The 27,853-nt window shown below is 43.7% G+C and overlaps 2 protein-coding genes across 4 annotated transcripts; one reads left to right on the forward strand and one right to left on the reverse strand.

Moving 5' to 3' along the window:
• Window positions 1–21: 21 nt before the first annotated feature.
• On the reverse strand, window positions 22–720 carry SRSF2 (serine and arginine rich splicing factor 2). The gene has a single exon (XM_046675409.1). The coding sequence runs from the start codon at window positions 424–426 to the stop codon at window positions 61–63; it is 366 nt and encodes a 121-aa protein (XP_046531365.1). The 5' UTR covers window positions 427–720; the 3' UTR covers window positions 22–60.
• A 100-nt stretch (window positions 721–820) lies between these two features.
• Window positions 821–27,853, forward strand: MFSD11 (major facilitator superfamily domain containing 11). Of its 3 annotated transcripts, XM_046675407.1 has the most exons (14): window positions 821–1,248; window positions 1,534–1,703; window positions 2,208–2,263; window positions 3,842–3,949; window positions 5,084–5,163; window positions 5,283–5,379; window positions 6,472–6,530; window positions 7,057–7,201; window positions 12,201–12,241; window positions 18,963–19,028; window positions 20,636–20,761; window positions 23,592–23,766; window positions 24,482–24,617; window positions 25,140–27,853. In XM_046675407.1, the coding sequence occupies exons 2-14, from the start codon at window positions 1,608–1,610 to the stop codon at window positions 25,302–25,304; spliced, it is 1,350 nt and encodes a 449-aa protein (XP_046531363.1). In that variant the 5' UTR covers window positions 821–1,248; window positions 1,534–1,607; the 3' UTR covers window positions 25,305–27,853. The 3 variants fall into 3 exon arrangements, with proteins under 3 accessions (XP_046531363.1, XP_046531362.1, XP_046531364.1); XM_046675406.1 differs by lacking the exon at window positions 821–1,248 and having other exon boundaries at window positions 1,255–1,703; XM_046675408.1 differs by lacking the exons at window positions 821–1,248; window positions 2,208–2,263 and having other exon boundaries at window positions 1,255–1,703.

The raw sequence follows: 27,853 nt of genomic DNA on the forward strand, positions 1-27,853 counted from the left end.
ATGATCGCCGCCGCCGCCATTTCCCGGCCCCGCCCGCCCGCCCGCCGCCCGGCCGGCCCGTTACCTGCGGCTGCGGCGTCCGTAGCCGCCGCCCCCGTACCTGCGGGGAGGCGGGCCGCGGCGGCTGTGGTGCGAGTCCGGCGGGCGGCCGTAGCGCGCCATCTGCACGCGCAGCTCGCGGCCGTCCAGCACGGCGCCGTCCATGGCGTCCATGGCGTCCTCGGCGTCGCGCTTGTCGTGGAAGCGCACGAAGGCGAAGCCGCGGGACTCCTTGGTGTAGCGGTCCCGCGGGATGTACACGTCGCCGACGCGCCCGTACTTCTCGAAGACGCGCCTCAGGGTGTCGGGCGAGGTGCGGTAGGTCAGGTTGTCCACCTTGAGGGAGGTCATGCCCTCCACATCGGGAGGCGGGCGGCCGTAACTCATGGCCCTGGAGACTCGGCCCTGGGCCCGCGGCTGCGCGTCGACCAACTAACGCTCTGGGCGGGCGCGCGCGGCGGCGGCGGCGGCGGCGGTTTCCTCAGCCTAGCTCGGCTCGACGCCGCGCCTCTCCGCTGGCAGTTGGCGCCCGCGTGGAAACGTTTGGGAAAGCCGAGCAGAGGACCGGAACACACAAGCAAGGCCCTCCACCACAGAAACAACTGGGCTGGCGTCCGGCCCCAGCGTTCATTTATAGCCTTCCTCACAAAATGGCGCCCGCGCCACCCGGAAATGAATCCTCTGATTGGCTCGCCTCGCCCCGCCCCGTAACGTCGCTGCCGCACGCCCCGCCCCTGCCCGGCGCGCCTGCGCAGAGCTCGGCGGGCGGGCCGAAAAGCGCGGAGTCACTGTTGCTGGGAGGTGGGAGCGGGATTTGCGGGCAGTTGGAAAGCCCGCGAAACGCTCCTTCCGGCAGCGAGGCCGGACGGGCGCTCTCGGGCAGCAGGAAGAGGAGGTGTTTCCTTTCTCAGCCCCGCCTTCTTTTCATGCCAATATCCGAGCTCCACGCAGCTTTCCTGCTCGGACCTGAGCCCCGCCTCTATCAGAGGAACCCCTCCTTCGCACATTTGCCCTTTTGTGTCTCCGGCCTTGTCAAACCCTGCTACGCCGTCTCTACGCCCCCTCCCGCAGTCCCCGACTTCTCTTCGCTGGGTTCCGCTGTCGATGCCCATTTGGCTGCGGCCGGTAACAGCCCGGGACTACATTTCCCAGCAGGCCGAGCGGCCGGCGCCGCGGCTGCGGTCAGGTGACCGAGTCGCCTGACCCGCGGTGAGTCAGGGCCGGGCGGGCGGGGCGGCGCCGGCCGCTGCAGCTCGCCCTTGGACCCTAATCCCGTTTGCGGGCCCCTCAACCTGGAGCAACAACGTTCTTGGCGCTTTTCCGAGTGTTGGGCTCTCCCCTACTCGGATCGTATCCTAGGAATGTCCTAACTGTGCCCGTGGGGAGAACTTCACCCTGAGCCCGGGATTCCGTTCCAAGAACTGCAAGTTGACAGCTTGGCTGCCTCGCTCCCGGATCTGCCTCCTCCTCTCACCGTCTCGTTTGTTTTCCCAGGATTGTCAGTGGTTCGCCCCGAGGAGAGCTGACTGCCCTGGGCTGCTGCTGACCTCCGGGAGAGTTGAGCTAAAATGTCCCCGGAATCCAAAAAGCTTTTCAACATCATTATTTTAGGAATTGCCTTTATGTTCATGTTCACCGCCTTTCAAACTTGTGGAAATGTGGCGGTGAGTTGGGGTCTGTTCTCCCTCCTTTGCAGAGCCGATCAGAATGCATTCCAAGGATGATAATAAACGTTCATTGTCTGTGACAGCGCGCTGAAATGGCACCTTTTATTTTCTCACCCTTCCTCGTTTTTCGTGATTAGGTCTGAATTCATCTGTCAGGCATTTCTTCTTAATATATGGGGTGTTAAACATTACCGTTCGTTCTCTGGTTTGATTTGGGGTTTGTACGTTGACCTATTTTATTTCTTGTCTATATTAAGGTCCGCGTTGGTACTTGGAGAGTTAAGGAGGGCATGGTTACGGGGGTCCCCCTCCCACCCCCACCCCGTCATTGGTTTGTCTTCTGTTCTGCAGTCCCTTCTCTTCTCTCATAGTCGACTTTCAACATTAAGTATTGAGCGTCTTGAGTTTTTACTTTATTTGTCATTATTTGGAGACGGACTTTCCAGGGGGGAGGGAAGACTGCAAAAATGTTTTCGTTGATTAGTTTTATCTTCCACACAGCAAACTGTCATCAGGAGCTTAAATAGCACAGATTTTCACGGCAGTGGATATACCAGGTATCGTGTTGTATGACTGGTTTTACTCTTTATAATACAGTAATTGCTTAAATCCCGTCAAAAGCATGAGCAATAAAATATCGTGATTGAATCGGTAGTGATTGCCGTTTTCTTCTCTGTACCTAGACTGTTTGGGAGAACATAATAGAATTAAGGTGATGAGTTTAGGTTTCATGTAGAATTAGACACTGGGTTTGAAACCCGGGCTTCACACCTTAATTGCTTCCTTATCTTAGGCAGGTTGCTTCCGTGAGCCCAGTTTCCTTGCTGAGATAAAGCAGGTAAAGCTCTTGGCACAGTTCCTGGCACATAATGAGCGCTCAAGTATTGTTCTTGTCATAATTACATCTTCCCAAACCTAAACAGGGGGTGTTTTATATGATTCCTGAAACATTTGGTCTTCCTGTTCTCCTAATTTCCTAATGATTAATGTACTGTCACCAGGAGCTTTTAGATTTTTGTTCAGGTGTTTAGTCCCTATTTTACAAAGGGAGAAAATGAAGTGAAGAGACCTTCCTAAGTCGGTAGTGCACTGTGACTGAAGCTGGGGACGTAATGCATACAAGTGTATAAGCACAAACAGATTTTTAAATTTCTTTGTGGTTAAATAGCAGATCATGGCCAACACCTCTCCCTACCCCACCCCAACTCTTCTTATTTGGTTCTTTATTACCTATCCTAAACCTGACCTTGCCTGTGATATTTGAGGGTAATGGGATGTTAATGTCTGTTTTTCTAAGTGATTAATAATAATACCACAACTTTTTGTGGTGCTTTATATGCATACATATTCTAAAAAACAAATGAAAGAACATTTGATATTTGAGAGATTCATAAAAACCAAAGAATAATTTATTTTGGATTTATAAGTAGTGGCTAGTAAATGAATTCAGCATTTTGGTCCCAGTGCTACAAGACATGTACTAGGGGCGGGTCTGCAGTAGCTGAATAACGTTCAAGTGAGACCATCAGGTGGGGTTAAATAAGTTCCGGGTTAAGCGAGTTTTAACTCTGTGCTTGTTATTTATAGTGGGACATTTCACGCAGTTGCCAGGAATTGTAGGCTAAGTTTGTAGAGCAGACTGGTTGACTAGGGCCTCTGAAGTCGGATTACCGGGGATGGGATCCTGGCTCCACCATTCACCAGCTATCCAGCTGGACTTTTGGCAAGTTCCATAACCCCTCTGTTTCAGTTTTCTTTTCTGTAAAAGGAGGATAATAATAATACCTTCTTCACAGAGCTGTTAGGATTAAAAGAGAAAATATGTACTTGGCACGGTGCCTGTTACGTGTTAAATGTTAGCTGTTATTATAACTTACCAGTACATTAAAAACATATTGTCCAAGGCAGACTGATTCAAAGAGACATTTGATGAGACTTCAATATTTTGTACAAGTGAAAATTTTAAGATAGCATTTAGTTTAATGACATAATTATCCTAAATTGTGACTAAAGAATATGAATGCTTATTGCAAAAAAAAATCTATGGACTCTAAATAGATTTGAAAAAGCGAACTTTTGAGACAGTGTTTCAAGAGTATTGTGTTTTTTTTTCCTTTTGTATGTTTTCTGTACAGCATGGCAATTATTTATGGAGTGTTCTCTGCTTCAAATTTGATTACACCATCAGTGGTTGCCATTGTAGGACCTCAGCTCTCTATGTTTGCTAGTGGTTTATTTTACAGGTGAGTAGTGTAATTTTCTTTCACTCATTTAGAACACCTTCGGCATCTTTTAAGCATATAGCAAACTTTTAACAAGAACTTGCTGACTTAGGGGTCAGCCCGGTGGCGCAGCGGTTAAGTTCACACGTTGCACTTTGGTGGCCCACCAGTTTGGATCCCGGGTGTGGACCTACGCACTGCTTGGCAAGCCATGCTGTGGCAGGCATCCCACACGAAATAGAGGAAGATGGGCACAGATGTTAGCTCAGGGCCAGTCTCCCTCAGCAAAAGAGACAAGGATTGGCAGCAGATGTTAGCTCAGGGCAATTCTTCCTCAAAAAACAAAAAAAAACCCAAAAAAGTACTTGCCGACTTGGATCAAGTGGAACACAAGCAGTATTTTAGAAGTTTGCCTCTCTGCTTGATGCGCAGAGACACCACATTGTTTTAATGTGACGGAATGTGTGTATATTTGCTTTTGTTTTACAATTAATAAAAATAGTATCCAAAAATATCTTTCCGCCAGAGTTGAAAAGAACTTCCCATGAAATAATCTTATTTTATATCAAGTTAACTAATCAGAATTCAAATGAAAAAACTAAATTTTTCTTCTGGGCTATAGAACTCCAGTGCCATCATGTGCTAAGCTATTGGCAAGGCCAATTGCAAACCTTCATTCAATGTCTGTTTTTACAAATTTGAACTAGTAAATTAAGAAATGAAGAGGTCACATTTGTCCCTTTTTTCCCCCATGACTGGAGAAGTCCTTTACAGGTCGAATTTTAGAAGAAGAGAGGGGCTTGCCCCATAGTGTAGTGGTTAAGTTCGGTGTGCTCTGCTTCAGTGGCCCTGTGGCCAGGGTTTGTGGAGTTATGGGTTTGGATCTCAGGTGCAGACCTACACCCCTCATCAGCCATGCTGTGGTGGTGACCCACATGCAAAATAGAGGACGGTTGGCACAGATGTTAGCTCAGGGACAGTCTTCCTCAAGCAAAAAAAGAGGAAGATTGGCAACAGATATTAGCTCAGGGCAAATCTTCCTCAGCAAGGAAAAAAAAAATAGAAGAGACTCCTCAGATTGCTTCCTAGGAGGCATGATTGGCATTGTATTTCAGGTATTGTTTGACTGTAATACGTTGACCTGTTATATTTTAGCATGTACATTGCCGTTTTTATCCAGCCTTTCCCATGGTCCTTCTACACAGCCTCTGTTTTCATTGGAATTGCAGCTGCTGGTAAGCATTTTGATGTTTATTTTCTCTGTTTTCTGGGGCTTATCTAAGTATCATTTATGTATTTAATATGTAAAGCAAAGTGATTTCATTCCTTTGATAACTTTTGATTTGAATTTTAGTGCTTTGGACAGCACAAGGAAACTGCCTTACAATAAATTCAGATGAGCACACTATTGGGAGAAACAGTGGAATTTTCTGGGCACTCTTACAATCCAGGTAATAATCCTTTTCGAGCTCAGCTTTCCTTTAATTTTTTTTGTCACACCATTTTTTAGGTCTTTGTTGTGTTGAAAATTCAGATCTTCCATGTTACGTGACTTAAGTTCCTAGCTGCATATGCTATAGATTTAAAATTTTATGGAGTTACTTAAAATGCGTAGACTGACCTCATTGGAACTTATGATTAGTAAATAGAAAATCATATTAACCATAATATATTTAGCATGTGCTATATTTCAGGGACTGTTAGATTCGTTACTTAATTTCAGTAATCCTCACAGCCTTATGAGATGAGAAAGTATTATGTCCATTCTACAGATGAGAAAGTAGAGGCTTAAAAGTTAAGTAACTGATCTGATTTAGACCATCCTTATCTGGGTTCCAAAGGTCACGTCCTTCCCATTGAGCTGCACTTCCTGATAGCTGTTAACCAATATATTAAAAGTCAAAAATGAGGCTAATTTTATTAACACTGACCAATGTGGCATGTTATATATTTCCTCCGTAAAAAGCAACAACAGTCATTGTGTCATGGAATCTGTCCTGAGGCTTTACCCTTATGGATCTCGCCTAAAATTTTGGCGTTGAAAAGGCTTAACAAATGCAGGGCTTTAGTTCTGAGGGGTTGTTTGTTAAGAAACCAGAGTGTAGGTGAATGATTCCTTCTCTAGGAAAGTATGCCAAATAAGTACCTGATTAGATGCAGATAACTAGATCGTGGATTTTTTTTTTCATAGCTTGTTTAAAATATTGCCTTTTAGAAGTAGCATAAGCTTGTTTCCTAGGAATCATTTTCCCAGTTCCAGTAAATCATGTGTTTCAAAGTGAGTCAAGTCTTCTTTGCAGGGCGGCTCTGAGTCAGGTTACTGTCACGTGGAAGGAGACTGAATTCCCTCTGGGTCAGTGAAGTTTTCAGAAGGAATAGGGGTCGAGTTGATCCTTTTAGATGATCTGGGTGGGGCAGGTAGATACTTTTTAAATTATATATGCCTCCCTTTCTCTTTTTAACAAATAATGGAAAAATTGTTTAAAGAACTATAAATATGAAAATAATTTCCCAGCATCCTCTCCTCCCTTTTCTTCCCCCAGCTTGTTCTTTGGAAATCTCTACATCTATTTTGCTTGGCAAGGGAAAACGCAAATATCAGGTCTGTTTTATTTGCTTTGCTTTATTCAGATATATTCAAAGCATAATAGTTCCACAGAAACACCCGTTATTGCTTCGTTCGAGTTGTTCTGATGAGCCTTGTACCCTGAGTCCTCTCAGATTTTAGCGTTTAGCAACTTTCTTCCTTGGACAATGTTCTCGAGGAGGTTACAGTTTCTGGCTACGCTTCAAGCGGCATCGCCAGGGGTGGGGGGAGGTTATGCTGGGTACACGGATGATACTAGTCAGACTTTTGAACTCTTAATTGTTTTGTCTGTACATTGGTTTGATTAAAAGAATATGATTAAGTTCTTGTGCTGTTTTTCTGTTGGCTTATTAGTATTTCTCCGGTTGAAAGGCAGAAGTGGAGGTATCCTACTGTCTCCTTGTGCTAGGTTTTTACTAATACAGTGAACTAGGAGTCTAGTGAGGAAGCGTTGGGTGGTTATAAACAACCTCTGGACATAATACTGCCTCTGGAATTGTTTGTAAGGTGACTGCTGTCTCCTTTCTTCTTCTTTCTCCAGAGAGTGACCGGAGGACCGTGTTTATTGCCCTGACAGTGATTAGCCTTGTCGGGACAGTTCTTTTCTTTCTCATTCGGAAACCAGATTCTGAAAACGTCCTGGGAGAGGATGAATCTTCTGATGACCAGGACCTGGAAGTCAACGAGTAAGAAGTTGGAAATGTCCTTTTTATTTGAAAATTTATTTAGAGTAGATCTAGTCTAGAGGTTACCAGCCTTTTTATAGCCCTGCCTGATAGCCAATATTGCACAGACATGAGGGAAAAGTTTTAAAGCAAATCAGAGGAGAAAGAAGGTAAGGGGATCTTCGGGGGAGGAATAAGGAAAAAGAAGGTAGAACGGAGGCCGGGAGGTAGTGACAAGGTTTCCAGGGGATTTAAGTCTGATCCCACTGGTTGTTGCCACTGACCAGTTGTGTGACCCTGGACAGTAGCAATAATCCCCTTGGTTTCTCCAGGCCTCAATTTCCTCCTTCAATTCTGCAGGCATCTCATGTGTCTTAATGTGCAAAGATAGGGGCTTAGAAAGTTAAGTAAGAAGCAGTCTGCCCTCAGCCACTGTTTCTTGGATCCAAGCCTGAAATCTGATGCTCATGGTCCCTGGGAGTGGCAGGGCCCTCAGCGGTTGTCACAGATGAGGCTTGGGCACGCCCGTGCTCTTGCGTACAGGACCTGGTTCTTGCAGCAGCCTACGCAGATCGTTTCCCCAAAGTAGTCCAAATGAGGACACAAGTATACAACCCTATGTTTTTCTAAAAGTTGTGAATTACCTCGAGCATATTTCAGTTATAAGTAAAACTGTTTAAAACATCAGAGATTTCTCTGCAGGTATCAGCTAGATTTGAGGAAAGGGGAATGAGAAGTCTTTGCCACTCTCCTTTTGCTTTGTTTGTGAATTAGCAAACTGGAAAGATTGCCTTGTAGCATTTTATTTATTGTGATAACTTTTGCATTGAGCTTTCTGTGCTGCCTTATTAATCCCAAAAGGGTCTAAAATTCTCCACTCATAGGATCATTGTGTTCGAAATTTCACTAAGTTTGTTTCAAGCAAAAGAGAGGCGTTACCTTTGCTTTGAATATATAAGTATTTATACGTATATATACAATATGTTTGTATAGCATAAATTATATATACATGTATCTGTATATGTGTATGTATATATTATATATATATTTAGGCACAAACTAATAGATATTGGGGAAGGGGCCTGTGAAGATGAATACTACAATTTCAACAAAAATTAAACACCTGCTCATTCAGCAAATGTTGGGTGTTGGTGCTATGATGACAAATGCCGCCCGTCCCTGTGTTCGGGGAGCTTTGCTCACAGACAGGGATTACGTAACTGTGGTGAGGTGTGGAACTGAGGACTGCTGCTCAGCCCTTTAAGCATTTTCTCTTCCTGAATTGTCTCCCAAGCTTGAAGCTTCTGTGTCTTTATTCTGTAAAAATCACCGACTATGTGCCAGTCCTGTTCAGAACCAGAGGGATACAGTAGTGAACAAGACAACAAGTCCCTGTTTTGAAGGGACTTAATTTTAGAGGGACTGGTAGACAGTATACATGGAAGAAAACGGCACCCTGAGTGCTAAGAAGGCAGGGAAAGAGAGGGAGGTGACCGAGAGCTGGGTGGCTCCCTGAGACCTGGTTGGTGAGAATGATGAGGATCAGCTGGTGGCCATTGCCAAGGCCGGGCGGTAGAAAGGATGCGGTGGGTACCAGCACTGCAAGGAGGCCAGAGAGGTTTGGCATTGGGAGGGAGTGGGAGCAGGAGTGTCTGCAGTAGGCAGGGATTAGACGGTAGTAAATCCATGTCAGGAGTTTGCGTTGTTTTCTTGGTGTGATTAGAAGCGATTGAGGGAATAAGTAGGATCTGATTTTAAAGGATTTCACTTAAAGGCTGTACAGAAAATGACTTGAAGATACGAGAAGACAACTGGATATCTGTCCTCTATCTCAGTTGTCCTCATGTGCTTCATGGGCATCTCGGAGGATCTGTTGGCTGAGGGAGCTCCAGGAATTTCTGCAGTGGCGGTTGCCTCTCCACCCTCCCTCCCTCCCCCTCGTCCTTCCTTCCCTCCTATATTCAGGCGTTGTTTAGAGGGTACTTCACTGAACAAACAGAAGTCTTGCATTCATGGAGCTTACTTTCTGTCAGTGGGTGAGAGAAAGGAGAAACGGGGATTTTTTTTTAAACAGCTGTAAGTGAGATATAACTGACATACTGTACAATTCACCCATTTAAAGCGTACAGTTCATTGACTTTTAGCGTATTCACAAAGTTGTGTGTTCATTGTCACAGCCAATTTTAGAGCATTTTCATTACCCTTCAAAAGAATCCTGTTCTCCTTTGCCATCTGGGATTTTAAAAGAGAAGAAATCTAAAGCTGAGCAGGGGCACGGAAGTATGGGCTAGAAGGGTGGCTTGCAATGATAGGTTATAATAGAGTTATTTGTATATAATAGTTGTTGTATATAATATATAACTATAGAGTTTCTAGGGAAGGCTGAGAAGGTAACATTTAGGTTGTAGGAGAGGAACAGTAATTTTCCCTTTACTCTTCTGAGTTCTTAGCTAAGACCCCTGTAATAAAAGACAGATTAACAAGAGAAAAAACAGGGCCAGCCTGTGGCCATGTGGTTAAGTTTGTGTGCTCTCCTTCGGCGGCCCGGGGTTCGCCAGTTTGGATCCTGGGTGTGGACCTACACACCGCTCATCAGGCCATGCTATGATGGCAACCCACATATAGGAACTAGAATGACCTACAAATAGGATATACAACTATGTGCTGGGGCTTTGGGGAGAAAAAAAAAAAGAGGAAGATTGGCAGCAGATGTTAGCTCAGCGCCAATCTTCCTCACCAAAAAAAAAAGCATACCTTAAAAAACAAAACAAAACAAAGAAAACCCTTAAGATTTAAAAAAACCCAAGAAACAAAAAAGCAAGTTTATTAACATGTCTACCTCATGTATACATGGGAGACACCTAGGGAAAAAAGAGTGACTGCCCAAGATGGGCTAGTGTAGGCTTAAATATGTTCTTAATAGAGGAAGGGAAGGAGAGATGTGGGCCTCTGATGGGAGAGTAAATGATTTTTAGGAAAGACGAATGGGCCCGTAGAAGAATAGATGGGAGTTATGATAGTTGGTGACTAGGTTTGTCTGGGTGTGGTGTCAACGTCTAGTCCCCTCTCCTGTGACAGGAGTCAGGCCTCCCTGGTTGATGAAACTCCTGGGGAGCAGATTTATGGCAGCCGAGTTCCTTTTGGAGGATCTGTCTTTAGGCAGACAAGGGGAGTTCAGAGAAAGCTTCTCCCTGCATTTGCTGTTTTTCAAGCACCTGCAGCTCAAAATAATCAATGTACCAAAGCGACATATTTTGGGGTGGCACGTCTTGAACCCCTCCGGTCATATTTTGGGGTGACACATTCTGCTGTCCTTGAGAGGCGAGACCTGAGAGAGGTGAGCCAGTTGTGGCTTTTACTTAGAGCGAGATGGGAACGTGTTGGAGGGTTTTGAGAGGGCCTGATAATGATCGAGCTTACCCCACCCGCATTCCTGTAGGACCTTACTTTATTTTAGAATTCTCCCACTAGAAATGGCTTCCTTAAAATCTCGGAGTGAATTGGGAATGATTTGCAGCTAAGCGCTAGCTGAATTGATTATATTTTAATAGTCTATGGAGGATAAATCAGTTCCTACTTACTTGGGGCCTATATTTGATCCTGTCCAAGTATAAGACGAGGGTGCTGTCAATTAATTGGAGTCTAAATAGTATTTTCTTCCAGGGAGGGCAAGAGTTTTTATGGTGAGGGAAAAAAGTTTTCCTGTTGGTTAGAACATACTACCTTTTTTTAATCAGTAATTTATCTAAGTCACCCAGATCTCCATTAGCTTTCTTTTTTGGTAAACAATATCATTTAAAGATATAGGAGAAGTTGGTATTACTGTATTGGCTGGTAGGGCAGGAAATGTAATCTTTTTTTTTTTCTTTGAGGAAGATAGCCCTGAGCTAACTACTGCCAATCCTCCTCTTTTTGCTGAGGAAGACTGGCCCTGAGCTAACTTCCGTGCCCATCTTCCTCTGCTTTATATGTGGGACGCCTACCACAGCATGGCTTTTTGCCAAGTGGTGCCGTGTCCGCACCCGGGATCCAAACCGGTGAACCCCGGGCTGCCGAGAAGCGGAACGTGCGCACTTAACCGCTGCGCCACCAGGCTGGCCCCAGGAAATGTAATCTTTTAAAAACTTTCTTCCATAATCATAATAAACAACTACACTTAAATTATATTATCTCATTTAATTCTCATAGATAAGCGGTAGTGTCCCTATTTCATAAATGAAGAAATGAAACCTAGAAAAATGAAGTGACTTGTCTAAAACCATACAATTAATAAATGGCAAAGCAGGACTCCAACTCCCACATTTTTAACTAATAGATTGTACTGCACCCAACCACATACCGCAGATGGTGGTGTTGCTTTCGAAGAATTTTGATGCTGCAGGACTTACTTTTTACATGGTAGGAGTGGTGGAAAATTGAATTCTCACGAAGTGTTTTTTTGTTTTTGTTTTTGTTTTTAAAGGTTTTATTTTATTTTTTCCTTTTTCTCCCCAAAGCCCCCCGGTGCATAGTTGTATATTCTTCGTTGTGAGTCCTTCTAGTTGTGGCATGTGGGACGCCGCCTCAGGGTGGCTCGATGAGCAGTACCATGTCTGCGCCCAGGATTTGAACCAATGAAACACCGGGCCGCCTGCAGCGGAGCGCGTGAAGATGGCCAGCCCCATCTCACAAATTGTTTTTACAGTGTGAAAAATAGCAGAGTGGAAGAGATTTCTGTCCTGTCTGAAGTATCATTTCTCAAAAAGACTTGCATGAATATGTGGATTTAGTGTGAAAGAATTGTGTCTTCCATCGTTAATAAGGAGCTGCCCTGGTGGGACCTTAACCACGTTCTCCAAAGCAAGGACGTGGGTCCTGAAGGGGCACCTGGAGCAAGGAGCATTGAGGGGCGCCGGCCATGTTCGCCAGACCGTTTAGAGGACAGCGCATTTACAAACTGCAGTGAAAATGTGACAGTGTTTTTCTTCTCTTTTCAATTTTCAAGGGAAAAAACTTTTATTTTTCGTTTTTATTTTATCAGGTCTGCCCAGAACAATATGACAAAGGCAGTAGATGCATTTAGTAAGTATTTTCTGTGTCTGAAATGCAAGATGTGTCGGGAACAACTTCAGCGTTTGCCTTTCCCCTTTTCCCTGGTAACTTTGGATTGACGATACCCCAGTATTTTCGTTTTTCCAGGTATGCCGCTCTGAAATACCTTAGTCTTCTCAGTAACTCTCTCTCTAACATGGGGGATGTGAGGGATGGATGATAATCCGACTGCCCTCCCCGAGTCGGGGTGTGAGGGAGGCCGCAGAGAACTCAGGAGCTGGGAGTTTCCACGAGGAAGTGGGGACGTACCGACCATTTCTTCAGGTGTCGCTTGTCACTCCTCAGAACGGAGCAGGAGCTCTGGTGACCCAGTAGCTTGTGAAAACAGCTGTGCTCATCTGCTGAGGGTTCTTCCTGGCTAAACCTCTATGTGTTATGTTTTATTTTATTCTCACAACAATTCTATTGGTAGCATATAACATACGCCATCATTATCTCCATTTTGTAGGAGAGAAAACTGAGGCTGAGAGAAATTATTTACTCAAGGTCAAACAGCTAGTACCTGGCTGAACTGGGGTTTGAGCCCAAACTGCCTGACCAGCAGAGCCAGCAATTCCCGTAATGGCCATCTCGTGGTTCCTTCAGAAACAGGTGGCCATGGCTTCCGATTCTAATGCAGCCTGAGACCAGCCAGTTCTTTGCCTAGAGCTCTCGCAGCTTCTCTGTCTTCCCCCGGAGAGGGAGAGTCTGGCTGATGTAGCTACATTCTAGGAGGGAGTAGCCTTTGGGGACGACATTCTTTCAGTAAACCCCTGTAGGTCCCTGGGCCTTATGCTCCTCTGTACTTATGGTTAGCCTATGGGTTGCCTTGGGCTAGGGTGGAAATTCTTGATTTAATCAGATGTGACCTAGATTGAATGACACAGAGCACGCCAACTTTTAGCCAGGAATTCCTGTAACATCTTTTTTAGAAAGAACCTGTGGGTGTGGTAGTCTGGGCCTCACATTTATAGTATATCATCGTTGAGGCTGTTTTATCGGGCTTTTATTATATGCATTTCTTATGTTTGAGGAATACATTCATAATTATAAAGTGGGCTACAGGTTATAATTAAAAAGGATATAGCGTGACTGCCCCCATCAAGATGGGAGGTCACCACAGTCAAAGGCCTGGCTTTCCAGCTTTGCAGGTCTAGAAACCTGTTTGTCAGAAGTCCCATTATTGATCAGAGGGGTCAGAGGGAAAAGACTCAAACCAAACAAACTCACAGAAAGACAACGTAACCGTTTATGATGGCATTTAGTTTTTTTAGTGAGCCCTTTCGTGGATATTCCCTTCTTGTTAACAGGGGCCTAGAAAGCCGAATTGGCTTATTTGGTGATCATGGAGTCAGGAAAAGGGAGGTTGATGCCCTTCAGGGTTGTGGGATGGTTTGTCCAGCCTTGGTGAGGCTTGCTGCAGCCTCCCTGCTCCGTGACTGAACCCCCTTCTTGTCTTTCTAGTGGTGTTCACTGGATTCAGGATGTTCTTCCTAGGTAGTTGTACAGACTTTGCCTCAATTTCTCTGTCTGTAAAATGAGGCACTGATGCCATTAGGGCCGCCTGCTTTTCATCATGGAGCTAGTTAGTTTCTTAGTAGGGTTCAGGAGGAATAGGATGCTGGGCTGTCATAAAGAAGGCACCAGCCAAAAATAGTAAGGCATATAAACTACTGTAGGGCAAGCAGACCTAGGTGGTGGTTCCTGGGCAGTTGGGGAGGGACATGAGGTTATGAGGTGACGAGGAAGCCAAAGGCAAAGACAGAAAGGGAAAGAATGTTTAAGCTGTAAGTAGTTTGTCTGTAGGCCAGTGTTTCATTTATTATTTAATCATGACATTCCTTCGGTTGATGCTATGATAGATGTTGTACAGAAAAAGTTCCTCCTTATCTAAAAAGCATTTATTTCCTCAACCGAATGTATAGTTCAATGCAATTCCAGAAAATTTCAGTGAAATTTTTTTAAATTTATTTTTTGGTCTTAATGAAACACTCCCAGAGTTCATCTGGAAGAATAAATGTCTGAGAATAGCCAAGAGAATTCTTAAAAAGGAAAAGGACTTTTCCCTAATAAATATTAAAACCTCGTGTGAATTCATTTGAAATCATTGGACTAGAAAGAGCAGTGGAGCTAAAGTCTAGGATCAGGTCCATGTCCAGATAGGAACGTGGAACACACTCAAAATAAGCAAAGGCAGACAGCTGACCATGTAAGAAGATAGGGATTCCTGCTGCCCATCTCATACTACATTTCCAGGTAGGCTGAAGATAAAAAGGAAACCATAGAAGTAATTGAAGAAATTAATTGGGTAGAGAAAAGTATTTCAAGCAGCTCAGTCAAACAATAGGGGAAAAGAAGCTCTTTGGTTACCTAAAATGTAAAACTTCCGTGTATCAGAACAGCCTGACGGCATGACAGTGGCAGCAAAAATATGAGCAGGATGTGATGGAGAGCTCTTCTGAACCGGAAAGAAAAGCATACACACTCCAGGAGAACATAGAAAAATTATTATAACCTAAGTATGAGAAATGCAAATTTTAGTTTTCTACAAAATTTCAAAAGATAGAAAATAATTCTCAGTATTATGAGGAGTAGGTACTTAGGTGCATAAGACCACACTGCTGATAAGAATGTACACTTGTATTACTCTCTGAAGAGCTATTTGTCAATAAGTAGCAAAAGCCTTAAAAATGTTCATATCTGGGGGTCCAGCCCCGTGGTGTAGTGGTTAGGTTCATGCCCTCCACTTTGGTGGCCCGGGGTTCACGGGTTTGGATCCTGGGCCCAGACCTATGCACCACTTGTCAAGCCATGCTGGGGCGGCATCCCACATGCAAAGTAGAAGAAGATTAGCACAGAGGTTAGCTCAGTGACAATCTTCCTCACCAAGAACAGAAAACAAAACAAAAAACATGTTTATATCTGTACCCCAGCAATTCCACTAAGGATTATCCTCAGGAAATAATTAAGAATTTTTGTCAAGATTTAACTACTAGGATGTTTATATTAGTGAGAAACTGGAAGTAATTTAAATATTCAACTGCAAGGCATTAGTACATTTATACACTAGATTACCCTAGCCATTAAAATGGTCTTGACTGAAATTAGAAAATATTTGCTCTGTTATGTGAAAAACAAATTAAAAAATAGTGTATATATAGTGGAATTTGTTTTTTGTTTGTTTTTGGGTTTTTTTAAGATTTTATTTTTCCTTCTTCTCCCCAAAGCCCCCCTGGTACATAGTTGTATATATGTTTAGTTGTGGGTCCTTCTAGTTGTGGCATGCGAGATGCTGCCCCAGCATGGCTGACGAGCAGTGCCAGGTCCGCGCCCAGGATCAGAACCGGCGAAACCCTGGGCAGCCAAAGCAGAGTGCGCGAACTTAACCTCTTGGCCACGGGGCCGGCCCCTGGAATTTGTTTTAATTTAGAAAAAAAGCATAGGAAAGTCTTGAAGGAGACCCATTAAGTGTTAGCTTGTATTTTTTTTCCATAATAGAATAGCTTTATTGAGATACAATTCACATACTATACAATGCACCCATTTAAAATGTACAATTCGCTGGTTTTTAGTATATTCACGGACTTGTGCAACTATCACCACGATCAATTTTAGAACCTATTCGTCACCCCAAGAAGAATCCCTGTACACATCAGCAATCACTTCCCATTTCCTCCTCCCAGCCCCCATCACTAGCCCTCGGCATCCATTGATCTACTTTCTGTCTCTATGGATTTGCCTGTCCTGCACATTTCATATAAATGGATTATACATATGTGATCTTTTGCAATAGGTTTCTCTTACTTAGCATAATGGTTTCAAGGCTCATCCGTGTTATAGCATGTTATGAAGTTTAACTTATTTCTGCTTTTTAGGTGTCATGAATAATGCTTCTATGAACATTCGTGTACAAGTTTTTGTGTGGACATGTGTTTTCAGATTTCTTGGATATATACCTAGGAGTAGTGGGATTGCTGAGTCATGTGGTATCTCTGTGTTTAACCTTTTGGGGAACTGCTGTACTGTTTTGCAAAGTGGCTGTACCATTTTACATTGCCACCAGAAGTGTGCAAGGGTTCCAGCTGCCCCATGTCCTTAGGTTATCTGTCTTTTGATTGTAGCTATCCTGGTAGGTGTAGATGGTATCTTATGGTTTGGATTTGCATCTCCCTAACGAGGATGATGTTGAGCATATTGTCATATGCTTATGGGCCATTTGCATTTCTTTGGAGAAATGTTTGCTCAAATCCTTTGCTCACTTTTCTGTTTGCTTGTTTGGGGGTGTTTTTGTTTGCTTTTTGAGGAAGACTGGCCCTGAGCTAACATCCGTGCCTGTCTCCCTCTACTTGTATGTGGGACACCTGCCATAGCATGGCTCGATAAGCGGTGCATACGTCCGCACCCTGGATCTGAACCGGCGAACCCCCTAGCCGCTGAAGCAGAGGGCACGAACCCAACCACTACGCCACCAGGCCGGCCTCTGCCCATTTTTTAATTGGATGGTCTTTTTAGTATTGAGCTGTAAGAGTTCTTTATGCTCTAGTTGAAAGTCCCTTATAAATATGATTTGCAAATATTTTCTCCCATTCTTTGGGTTGACTTTTCATTTTCTTGATGGTACCTTTTGAAGCACACAAGTTTTACATTTTTGGTGAAGTCTGATTTTTTTTTTTTTTGATTTATTTATTTTATCTTTTGTTGGGTGCTTTTAGTGTCCATGACGACTTTGCCTAACTCCAGGTCACATAGATTTACTCCTATATTTTCTTCTGAGAATTTTATATTAGCTCTTACATTTAGGTCTGCGCTCCATTTTGAGTAAATTTTTGTCTATGTTGTGAGAGAGGATTCTAACTTCCTTCTTTTGGATGTGCATATCCAGTTGTCCTAGCATCATTTGCGGCAGAGACTATTCTTTCCCCCACTGAATTTTCTTGGCACCGTGTTGAAAATCAGTTGACCGTACGTGTGAGTTTGTTTCTTGATGTGTGTGTCTGTCCTAATGCCAGTACCATGCTGTGTTGATAAGTTTTGAAATTAGAAAGTCTGAGTCCTCCAACGTTGTTCTTTTTCAAGATTGTCTTGGCTATTGCAGATCCCTTGAATTTCCATATGAATTTTAGGATCAGTTTGTTGATTTCTGCAAATAGATTGTGGGCTTTTTGTTTCTTTCTTTTTTTAACAGACTTCATTTCTTTAGGGCAGTTTTAGGTTCATAGCAAAATTGAGAACAAGGTGCAGAGATTTCCCATATACTCCCTGCCCCCCACCCGCCATGCATAGCCTCCCCGTTATCAATGCCTCACACCATAGTGGTACGTTCGTTACAATCGATAAACCTACAGTGATGTGTCATTATCACCCAGAGTCTGCAGTTTACATTAGGGTTCACTCTTGGTGTTGTACATTTTATGGGTTTGGACAAATGTGTAATGACATGTATTCACCATTATAGTATCATACTAGATCATATTTTAAAATTTCTTTTTGTTAGCTAAATCTTCTCCTTATTCACAAATAATCATGCTTTGCTATTGTAACTTTTTTAAATTAAAAATATTGTTTTAGGGCCAGCCTGATGGTGCAGCAGTTAAGTGCACACGTTCCGCTTCGGCGGCCTGGGGTTCGCCGGTTCGGATGCCCAGTGCAGACGTGGCACCACTTGGCATGCCATGCTGTGGTAGGCGTCCCATGTATAAAGTAGAGGAAGACGGACATGGATGTTGGCTCAGGGCCAGTCTTCCTCAGCAAAAAGAGGAGGATTGGCCCCAGTTAGCTCAGGGCTAATCTTCCTAAAAATATATATATATATTGTTTTAAACCTTGTGTTGATGATGTATTTTTTCATGAAAATACATGAAAATGGTGAAAATATCTTATTGCATTTAGTCTCTATATTTCAGTGAAATTAGAGAGAAAAGTATCCTCTTTTGCATTTGGAGAAATTCAGGACAGAGTGTTTGTGACTTATGTAAGTTTTGTAGCCAGCAATTGAATAAGAGCTAAAATCTGGGTCCACTATTAGTTTAGGATACTAGATTAGTGGCCTTAAATTATGAAATGTGAGCAAGTTCAAAAAGACAGTTAAAAAGTGCAGTTTTTAGAAATGTGTTTTCTATTGTAGATTTCAACTAAATTGAACAGTATAAAAACAAACATTAAAGTGATGGTTAACAAATATGCAAAACTAACATTTCAGTCCTCAGCCCCAGAGAGTGAGAGTCTCAGGAGGTAGAGTCGCAGCCTTGTGTGGTCAGAAGCCCCGCCCTGGGTCTCTTGAGTTTACTCTCAAAGCTGCCCATGACCACTCCTGAGGGACGTTAGCACTTTGCCAGCTGTTGACTCCCTTAACAGCCTAACCTTTAATCAAGTCTGTTAGAGTATTGTGTTGTTTTGATCCTATTTCTTTTGTCCATTTCGTGTAGTTTTTTAAAATTAGAGCTGGAGAATGTGTTGGAGAAAACAGGACTCTAGAATATATTTAAGCAGTTGAAATAACCATTTTATTTTTAGGGCAGATTTAGTTCATAACTCAATAAGCATTTTAATCTCAATCGTTAACCTCTGTCCCAATGTATTTGTTTACTGGCATTATTGACAAGGGGTGTTTTTGGTTGAATAAATGTCTCAGAATTTTTGTTTGATTATTTAAAATCTAGTTAAGTACTCCTAAATTTTTTCTTTTCTTTGTTTTCTTTTTTTTTTTTTACAGAAAAGTCTCTTAAGTTGTGTGTCACCAAGGAGATGCTCCTTCTTAGTATTACAACTGCTTATACAGGTAATGGGATTAATTGCAGTTTTGATTTTCTCTTGTATAATAACAATAAGGGCCGAAAACAACAAACGTGTTATTCTTTCTCACAATTCTCTGCATTGCCTGGACTCAGTGAACAGTTCTTTTGCTGGTTTCAGTTGGGGTCTCTTGTGGGTGCTGTTAGAGGGCAGCTAGGGTTGTAACTTGCAAGATAATATCATTTTCATGTCTGAAGGGGTCAGATACAAAGCTGGGTCTCTCTCTGCATGTAGTCTGCCCCCAGCTGCATGACCCCTCCCATGTGATCCGCTCCTCTGGACCCAGCAAGATAGCCAGACTTCTTAGTGGCTGAGGACTCCAAAAAGGTCAAAAGGAGAAAGGACCAGACCTTAAAGCTTAGGCCTAGCACTAGCCCAGCCTCGCTTGCACTGCGTCCTGTTGGTGAAAGCAAATCAAGGCCAGCCCAGGTTCAACGTGGGAGGGATTCTGCACAGGGCTTGGAAACCAGGAGGCGTGGTTCATCCCAACCAGTGATTTTAGGGCGAAATGGAGCACTACACAAAATAACTATGAGTAAATCTTTGTGATTTTATGTGGATTAGGAAAATTTCTAATGAAACGGAAGGAGCTCTGTGGCTCACCGCTGATAACCTGGTGTGATAACAGGTGGAACACTCTTAGGTCTTAAGAAAAATGAGGAAATCTGTTTCCTTTTAGAAAGTGCTGTAATGTGCCAGTTACTACTTTTGCCTTTATGTGCTTGATAGGTATAAACATCTTCCGTTTACGAGAAATAGAATGAATATTAAACATCTTTAAAATTCAGTGAAGGTTTTGTAGCATTGAGGAAGCAGGGCTTCTACTGATTTGCCCTTTTTACCCTAATGTTTTGAATTTCTTTTCCTGGGAAAAAAGGTTTAATTAAAACATTCTTGTGGGGCTGGCCTGGTGGCGCAGTGGTAATGTCACACATTCCACTTTGGCGGCCTCGGTTTCACCCATTTGCATCCTGGGTGTGGACCTAGCACTGCTTGTTAGGCCATGCTGTGGCAGGCGTCCCACATATACAGTAGAGGCAGATGGGCACGGATGTTAGCTCAGGGCCAGTCTTCCTCAGCAAAAAGAGGAGGATTGGCAGCAGATGTTAGCTCAGGGCTAATCTTCCTCAAAAAATAAATAAATAAAACCATATTTTTAAAAAACCGTTATTGTGCCTTTAAGGAAAAGTGGATAGTACATATGCATTGGTTTTTCAAACATATGTTCCTGTTCCTTCGGAAAGCTACTAATAAGGATCATGAGCACTTTGGTCTTCACTGTTCCAAGTTTATGTTCATTATATCCTTTGTCCATCCCCTGTCTACACGCAGAGTGACTGTTTTTAGCATAAAGATATCTTTGCTTAAGTTGTATATTTTTATCTGAAATATGTGACAACTGCCATCTTGTGGCTAATTCTATTTTCTCAGTTATGTAGCATAAAATTATGCTCTGCTTTTGGAGTATCATTTCAGCCTGTGTGAATTTTGTTTTGTATGTTTGTTTTATATTTATACAGCTCAAATACTCCTAGACAGGAACTGAGGGAGAATGGGAATGGACAGTTAACTTGAGTCTGATTTTTCCTTAAGGTCTGGAGTTGACTTTCTTCTCTGGTGTGTATGGAACCTGTATTGGCGCTGTAAATAAATTTGGAACAGAAGAGAAAAGCCTCATTGGACTTTCTGGCATTTTCATTGGCATTGGAGAAATTTTAGGTTGGTTAAAAAAGTTTTTTTTTTATTAAATCTGTTTGTTATAGTTTTAATAGAAATTTTAAGTGTACTTTACCTGTCTGTCCTTGAATTTCTGTTTCCTTGCTTATTTTTGCCCAATTGCATATATCTTTGTTTTTTTGTTATTACTGTTCTAAGATAACTAAATTATAAAACATTTGCCAAGTAATTCAAAGACAAAACCGTAAACAGGAGAACACGTGGTCTCCCAGCCTTTCCTCTTGAATACTTAGGGAAGGTGTCTTAGAATCCCTGACTTTCTTGTCCTCGGAATCTCTGACTCCAGCTGGATGTCCGACGATACAGTTCAATTCTGACGCTGAGTACGGGAGTTAGTGTCAGACTCCTCAGGTTCAAGGGTTCAATCCCGCAAGATCGCCCTCGCTTCAGACCCCAGTCGTAAGCCTTGGGTCCCCAGGTTCCCCACAGTTCTGTCTGACTTGGCTATAAATTCAGGCGGTCCCACAACCCCACAGGAAAATGCTATACTTACTATTAAAGTTTATTGTAAAGGAAACAAACCGACAGCCAGATGAAGAGGAATATAGGGCAAAGTCCAGAAGAGTCCCGAGCACAGGAACCTCTGTCCACCCTCCCAGCATGTGGATGCCTTCAGCAACCAGAAAGCTCTCCCAAACCTGTTGTTTAGGGGTTTTTATGAAGATTTCATTATGTGGGCACGGCATCGGCCATTGGTGATTGAACTCAATCTCCAGCCCCTCTCCCCTCCCGCAAGGTTCATGGGTGGGCCACAGAGTCCCAACCCTCTAGTCAAGGCTGGTCCTTCTGGCAACCAACCCGCATCCTGAAGCCATTTAGGGCCACCCCTGCCCCAAGAATTACCTCGTAAGCGTAGCCTGGTGTGATTGAAAGGGATTGTTATAGATGCCAAAGCCACTCCTATCACTGAGGAAATTCCTGGGGTCTTAGGAGCTCTGTGCCAGAAAGGGATGGGTGGGGGGCAAGGCAAAGACTGAGTGTATGTTTTTATTACCCCACACTGAGTATCCCTCATGCAACAGAGAGTTGTTCAACACCTGCAGCCTACTGGACCTGTGTCCCATCTGAGCAACTCGTCAATGCCACAGGTGTTTATCGTGCATCCATTGTGTGAACCCAGCAGACTCCCTGCCCACATGGAGCTTATATTCTAGGGGAAGAACGCAGACAGTAAAAAGCATAGGAAGCTTAGGATGCAGACGGTGCTAAGCTCTATGGAGAAAGCAGCTTTGGAGACTTTGTTCCCTGCTTCATTGCCAATCCCAGGAGCAGGACTAGTTGTATATATGTATTTGGACATATGGAATACTCTTACAGTAGTTGTTTTAATGTCAGTCTGTCGTCAGTGACAGTTCTGGTAGTTTTTTACAACTTTACTAAGATATAATTCACCCATTTCAAGTGTCTGGGTCAGTTTTTTAGGGTATCCAAGGGTTGCACGGCCATCACTACAATCCAATTTTAAAACGTTTTCATTGCCCTTCCCCAGACAACTACTAATCTGCTTTCTTTCTCTATAGATTTGCTTATCCTGGACGTTTCACATGAGTTGGATCACACAATCTGTGGTCTCTTGTGTCTGGCCTCTTTCAGTTAGGGTGTTTTCAAGGTTCTTCCAGGTTACAGCACGTATCAGTACTTCATTCCTTTTTATTATCAAATAATATTTAATTGTTTGGCTATACCCTTTTATTCATCCCTTCATCATTTGATGGATCTTGGGTTGTTTCCACTTTGGGGTCATTGTGAGTAATGCTGCTGTGAGCGTTTGTGTACAGTTTTATGTTTCATTTCTCTTGGGTTGGTACCCAGGACTGGAATCGCCGGGTCGCATGATCACTCTGTGTGACTGATTTTTCTGCCCATGCTGCGTCCTATTTTCCTGCTTTTTGCACGCCTGCTAATGTTTTGGGTACCAGATATTTTGCACTTTCCCTTGTTGGGTGCTGGATGTTTCTGTAGTCCATGAATCTTCTTGAGCTTTGTTCCTGGGTGCAGTTCATTTACTTGGAGACGGTATGATTCTTCCAGGTCTTGCTTTTAAGATTTGTTAGGCAGGACCAGAGCAGTGCTCAGACAAGGGCTAATTATTCCCCACTCCTGCGGGAAGACCCTTCTGTGTGTACCCAGTGCCTGTGAACCGTAAGATTTCCAGTCTGGCTGGTGGGACCGGGCGTTATTGCCAGCCCAGGGAAGAGCACTGAGACCTTGAGTTCTCTTGGACGGTTCTTCCCCGGCCTCTGCTAATTTACTCACATGATGTGCTCCTTGGCACTTGGTGAAGATGCGGGGGACCGGCCCTCTGCAGCTCTCTGGAATAGTCTCCGTGCAGCTCTCCTTTCTGATAGCCTGACCTGGGAACTCGAGCCTCCTTGGTACCCCCAGCTCTTGGCTCTGTCTCCTCAACTAGGAGGGCTGCGGGGCTGCCTCTCCCTCCCGTAGAGCAGCCTCTCTGCAGCCGGCAGCTTCAGCGGGGGCAGGTGTAGGCCTCAACTCATTTGTTTCCTGTCTCAGAGGTCACCGTCCTTTATTGCCTGATATCCAGTGTCTTCACAACCATTGCTTCATGTTTTCTGCACACTGTTTTTAGGCAGGGGGTACAGCAAGTCACTGTTTCTCCATCCTACCCAGAAGTTTGTTCTCACTTTTAAAATTTCTTCTGTTTCAATCCTTTTTCTTATTTGTCTATTTGTGCTTTCTTTCTTTTTTCCCCCCTTGATTAAATTAGCTATTGGTTTGTTCGAAGAACCAAGATTTTGATTTATTAACTTGATCTTGGGTTTTCCTGTTCTCTACTTCATCGATTTTACAGGTGGAAGCCTCTTTGGCCTGCTGAGCAAGAATAATCGTTTTGGTAGGAATCCAGTTGTGCTGTTGGGCATCCTGGTGCATTTTACAGCTTTTTATTTAATATTTCTCAACATGCCTGCGGACGCCCCTATTGCTCCTGTCGAAGGAACTGATAGCAGTGCTTACATCAAATCCAGGTACAGTGACTGTCATTTTTCTAGTAATTTAAGGAAGGGCAGGAGAGAACAGATGGCCAAATATTTAAAATGGAACAATTAATCCTTTTCTGAAAGTCTGTTGTCTTTATAAATTCATCTGCCAAGTCTCAGTGGAGCCAGAATAAGTTTCAGTAGGAATCCATAGAGAATCCCAAGTTGTCTTTGTAATTGTTGGTTTTAAGCTTTCTCCCCACTAAATCTTTTTCTTGCTCCGTGAAGGAGCACATGCAGTGTCTGATTTGAATTTTATCCCTCTGCTTCTTGAGCAGTGAAATCTCTAGAAGTTAGGGCCTCCACGAGAAACAGGGAGGAGCAAGGGATAATCCACGGGCCGGTGGGCCGTCCAGTCCTTTCCCAGTTGTTTCTATAAGTTTATGTATAAGTTTCGAGGATGTTGTCTTACTGCGGGCAGCTCTCAAAGTCCTTCCAGATGTGGACGCCTGTGTCCAGATCCACAGCCCACGGGCAGCCCCGCTTCCCAAATACTTAACAGACCAGCATTTGCTGGCCTGCGCGGGTGAGCACGTCTGAGCAGGAGTTCTTGCTTTGCAAGTTCCAGCGTTTGTTTTTTCTTGTTTCGTAGTCTTTAAAGCTCGACAGTACAATGCTTTTGCGGGTGAGGTGTGTCTGCATTTGAAGTGGTTCTAACAAATCTTGTTAATCCTCATTCTAAGTTACTTTTCATTTTATTCAGCAAAGAAGTTGCCGTCTTCTGCAGCTTCCTGCTGGGCCTGGGGGACAGCTGCTTCAACACCCAGCTGCTCAGCATTCTGGGCTTCCTCTACTCCGAGGACAGCGCCCCGGCCTTTGCGGTCTTTAAGTTTGTTCAGGTAACTGCGTCTTCAGATGGTGTCGAAAGTGGGGTTCTTCTTTTAGTGCCTTAACTTTGTCCTCAGTGTTTCTTAAGTGACAGTCAGGGCCACCCTTTAAAAGGATTTGGGATCAGAGTTAGGAAGCAGTGAGCAGTGTGGTTTTTTCCCCTCGCTTGTCTGAGAGACTTGACATTCTGATCTCTGTGGCTCAGATTAGACTTCCTTCCTTAGACGCCAGACTCCATTCAGAATGTAGACAAGTATGTTTCTCCCTGTGCATGCACATTATTTTATTACTCCAGTTTTTCACAAAATGCTATTTTAAAGAGCAGGGATGGTAGCTTACTTGATTGTTACCCACTCTCAATGGAGTTCCTGGTGCATGTTTGTGAGCTAGTGACTCATGAAGGCCTGGCTAGATGCAGAAAGAGCGGAGCAGTGCGAGTCCCCTGGCGTCCGAGGGCGCTGGGGCTGATGGTGGGGCTTGGGTCACCCGTGCGCATGTTGTGATTTGTTTTGTTTTGTTTTGTTTCTTCGTAGTCCATTTGTGCAGCTGTGGCATTTTTCTACAGTAACTACCTTCTCCTTCATTGGCAACTCCTGGTCATGGTGATCTTTGGGTTTTTTGGAACTGTTTCATTCTTCACTGTGGAGTGGGAAGCTGCCGCCACTGTAGCCCGCGGCTCCGACTACGGAAGCATCTGATGAGGCGCCAGTGCGAGGAGGCGCGCGTCTTCACCCGACACAGCTGAGTGCCGGGGCTGGGTTGAAGAAGCCACATTTCGTTGTCACAATAGATTGGATGATGTTTAGTACGGAAAGTCAAAGAATTAAGACTGCTGAATCTGCCAGAGTTGGTATTCAAGTTTACAGATATTAGCTATTTAAAACAAGTGGACTAAGGGAAGTTTGTTCCGTCAGTTATAATTGTTCAAAGATGTTGTTTTTCAGTTAATCTAACTCAAGTTCCTTATAATCATGTTACAGAATGTAAATGTTTTCTTCTCCCTCCTGTTCTCGTTGAAAGGTCCTGCCTTGATTCAAAATACTAGGCCCTGTGTCATATAAAGACTCCTGCTCCGGATGAATTCTGTGTTACTGTGGAATAGGAGGGAGCACCTGCCACTCCGTATATGTGTCTGGGGATGACATGTAAATAAATTGTGAGATGCTGAAGTGGAATCTTCTCTTTGAAAAGATTTGCACTTTCTTCCTCTTTAAACGTTTGGTTTGATAAGTTTTCTTACCTTGCAGTTCATAGCAAGGAGTGGCTAATTAAGTACATATTATAAAGTGAGGTAAAAATTGTCTTAAATCTTAAAAAAACAGTAATATAATAACATTTGTAAATGAACAAAACACATTAAAAAAACAAACACATTTACTGGAGGAGGATTTTTGCTAGTAATTTTCCTAGAGGATGTAATGCAGACCCCATTCCATACATGTGTCTGGGGGTGGGGCGCAACTATGTGGGGAGATGTTTAAGTGGACATGTTAGCTTTCATCCAGCAGAGCTTGCTTAAAAAAACTTTTTTAATTGGGATGTAATTCAGAAACCGTCAAACTCACCATTTTAAAGTGTACAGTGTAGTGGTTTTTTAGTCTATTCACAAGGTTGTACAGCTATCACTGTGATCTAATTCCAGAACATTTTCATCACCCTGAAAAGAAACCCCCTGCCTCTCAGCATTCATTCCCCGTTCCCTGGGCTAGAACTGGCAGTCACTGTCTACGTTGTGTCTCTGGAGTTGCCTGTTCTGGACATTTCACATGAACACGGGAGCCCGCCTTTAACTGTGATGCTTAACTGTATAAACGAGTTTTCTGGCAAAGTGAATTTAGCCAAGAAGACAAACAATGTCTTGTTTCCCACTGTTTTTTAAAAACCTGCTAGAAACTTAGAAATGTATAGTTGACTTACAAATCTAAAGAAATACGATAGAACGTGACTTTCAGATGCCATGGCAAGCGCAGGGAGTCCAAAAACCCTGTAGTTAGCTAGAGTCCTTAGAGAAGTTCCGTTTGTGTGGAACACAAAACCCTTCTGTAGTAGGTTACCAAGTTTTGAGTTTCTTTCTTGAAGTTGAGATAAACTTACTTATTAGTTGACCCTGTATAAATAATTTGTAAATGCTATTTCGGAATTAATACGAATGATGTTATCATCTCTTGAAGCACATTATTGTTGACCCAGGTGTATTCATCTATCACGGCGTGTTACCCCGAAACTCAGCCGCGTAAAACAGCACACCTTTATCATCCCACACTGTCTGTCCGTCAGGAGTCTGGGCGTGGCTAGGCTAGATCCTCTGATCAGGGTCTGTCACAAGGCTGCATGCAGTCAAGGTGTTGGCTGGGCTCTGCTCTGGGAGGCCCCACCTCTCAGCTCACTCGTGTGGTTGTTGGCAGGAGTTGGCTCCCAGCAGGCTGTTGGACGAAGGGTCTTAGTTCCTCATGGCTGTTGGCTGAAAGCCACCCTCTGTTCCTTGTTCCATGGAGCTGTCCTCAGGGCAGCTCACAACATGGCAGCTGTCTTCATCAAAGAAAGCGAGCGAGAAAAGCCAAAGGGAGAGTGGGAGCAAGACAGAAGTCACGGTCTTTTATAACTTCATCTCGAAAGTGACACCCCCTCACTTTTGCTGTTTTCTCTTTGTTAGATGCAAGTCACTAGCTCCCGCCCATACTCAAGGGAGGGGTTTACACAGGGGACTGGGGACCAACAGGCAGGGATCTTTGGGACCATCTTACGAGACTGCTTATCACTCTGGGCTTAAGCTCTCTGACACTGAGGCTGAGAACTGGATCCTGCATTCCCACATCGCTCCTTCTCCCAGGCTCCTTCTTCATAATGGGTCTCACCAACAAGGCTGGCGGAAAGAGGTTCAGAAGCCTCTGTTAACGACGCTGAGCACTTCAATCCAGGGAAGCCGTGGCATCCTATCACCTCCTGCAGGAGTCCCGGGAACTGTTGTCGGAGGGAGACGAGCTGGAGTGAGGTGGATGCGTCGGAACACGGCTTCCGGGCACCTCCCACCGCTGTGCGCGGCATTATTCACTTCAAGTTCTGTACTCACCTTTTTTGTTTCTTGAGGTCTTGTTTTTACTTAGTTTTTATGTCTATATGTAGCATTGCTCTCGGTGGGCCCTTTGGATGGCTGCTATCATTAAGTTCATCTTTTAAATTTTTATTATTTGTGTTAAAAATGAAACGTGACAATGAAATAAAGAGTAATTTTTATACTTCTCTGATA

The sequence above is a fragment of the Equus quagga genome, chromosome 11 (genome assembly GCF_021613505.1).
Source record: "Equus quagga isolate Etosha38 chromosome 11, UCLA_HA_Equagga_1.0, whole genome shotgun sequence".
Lineage (NCBI taxonomy): Eukaryota > Metazoa > Chordata > Mammalia > Perissodactyla > Equidae > Equus > Equus quagga.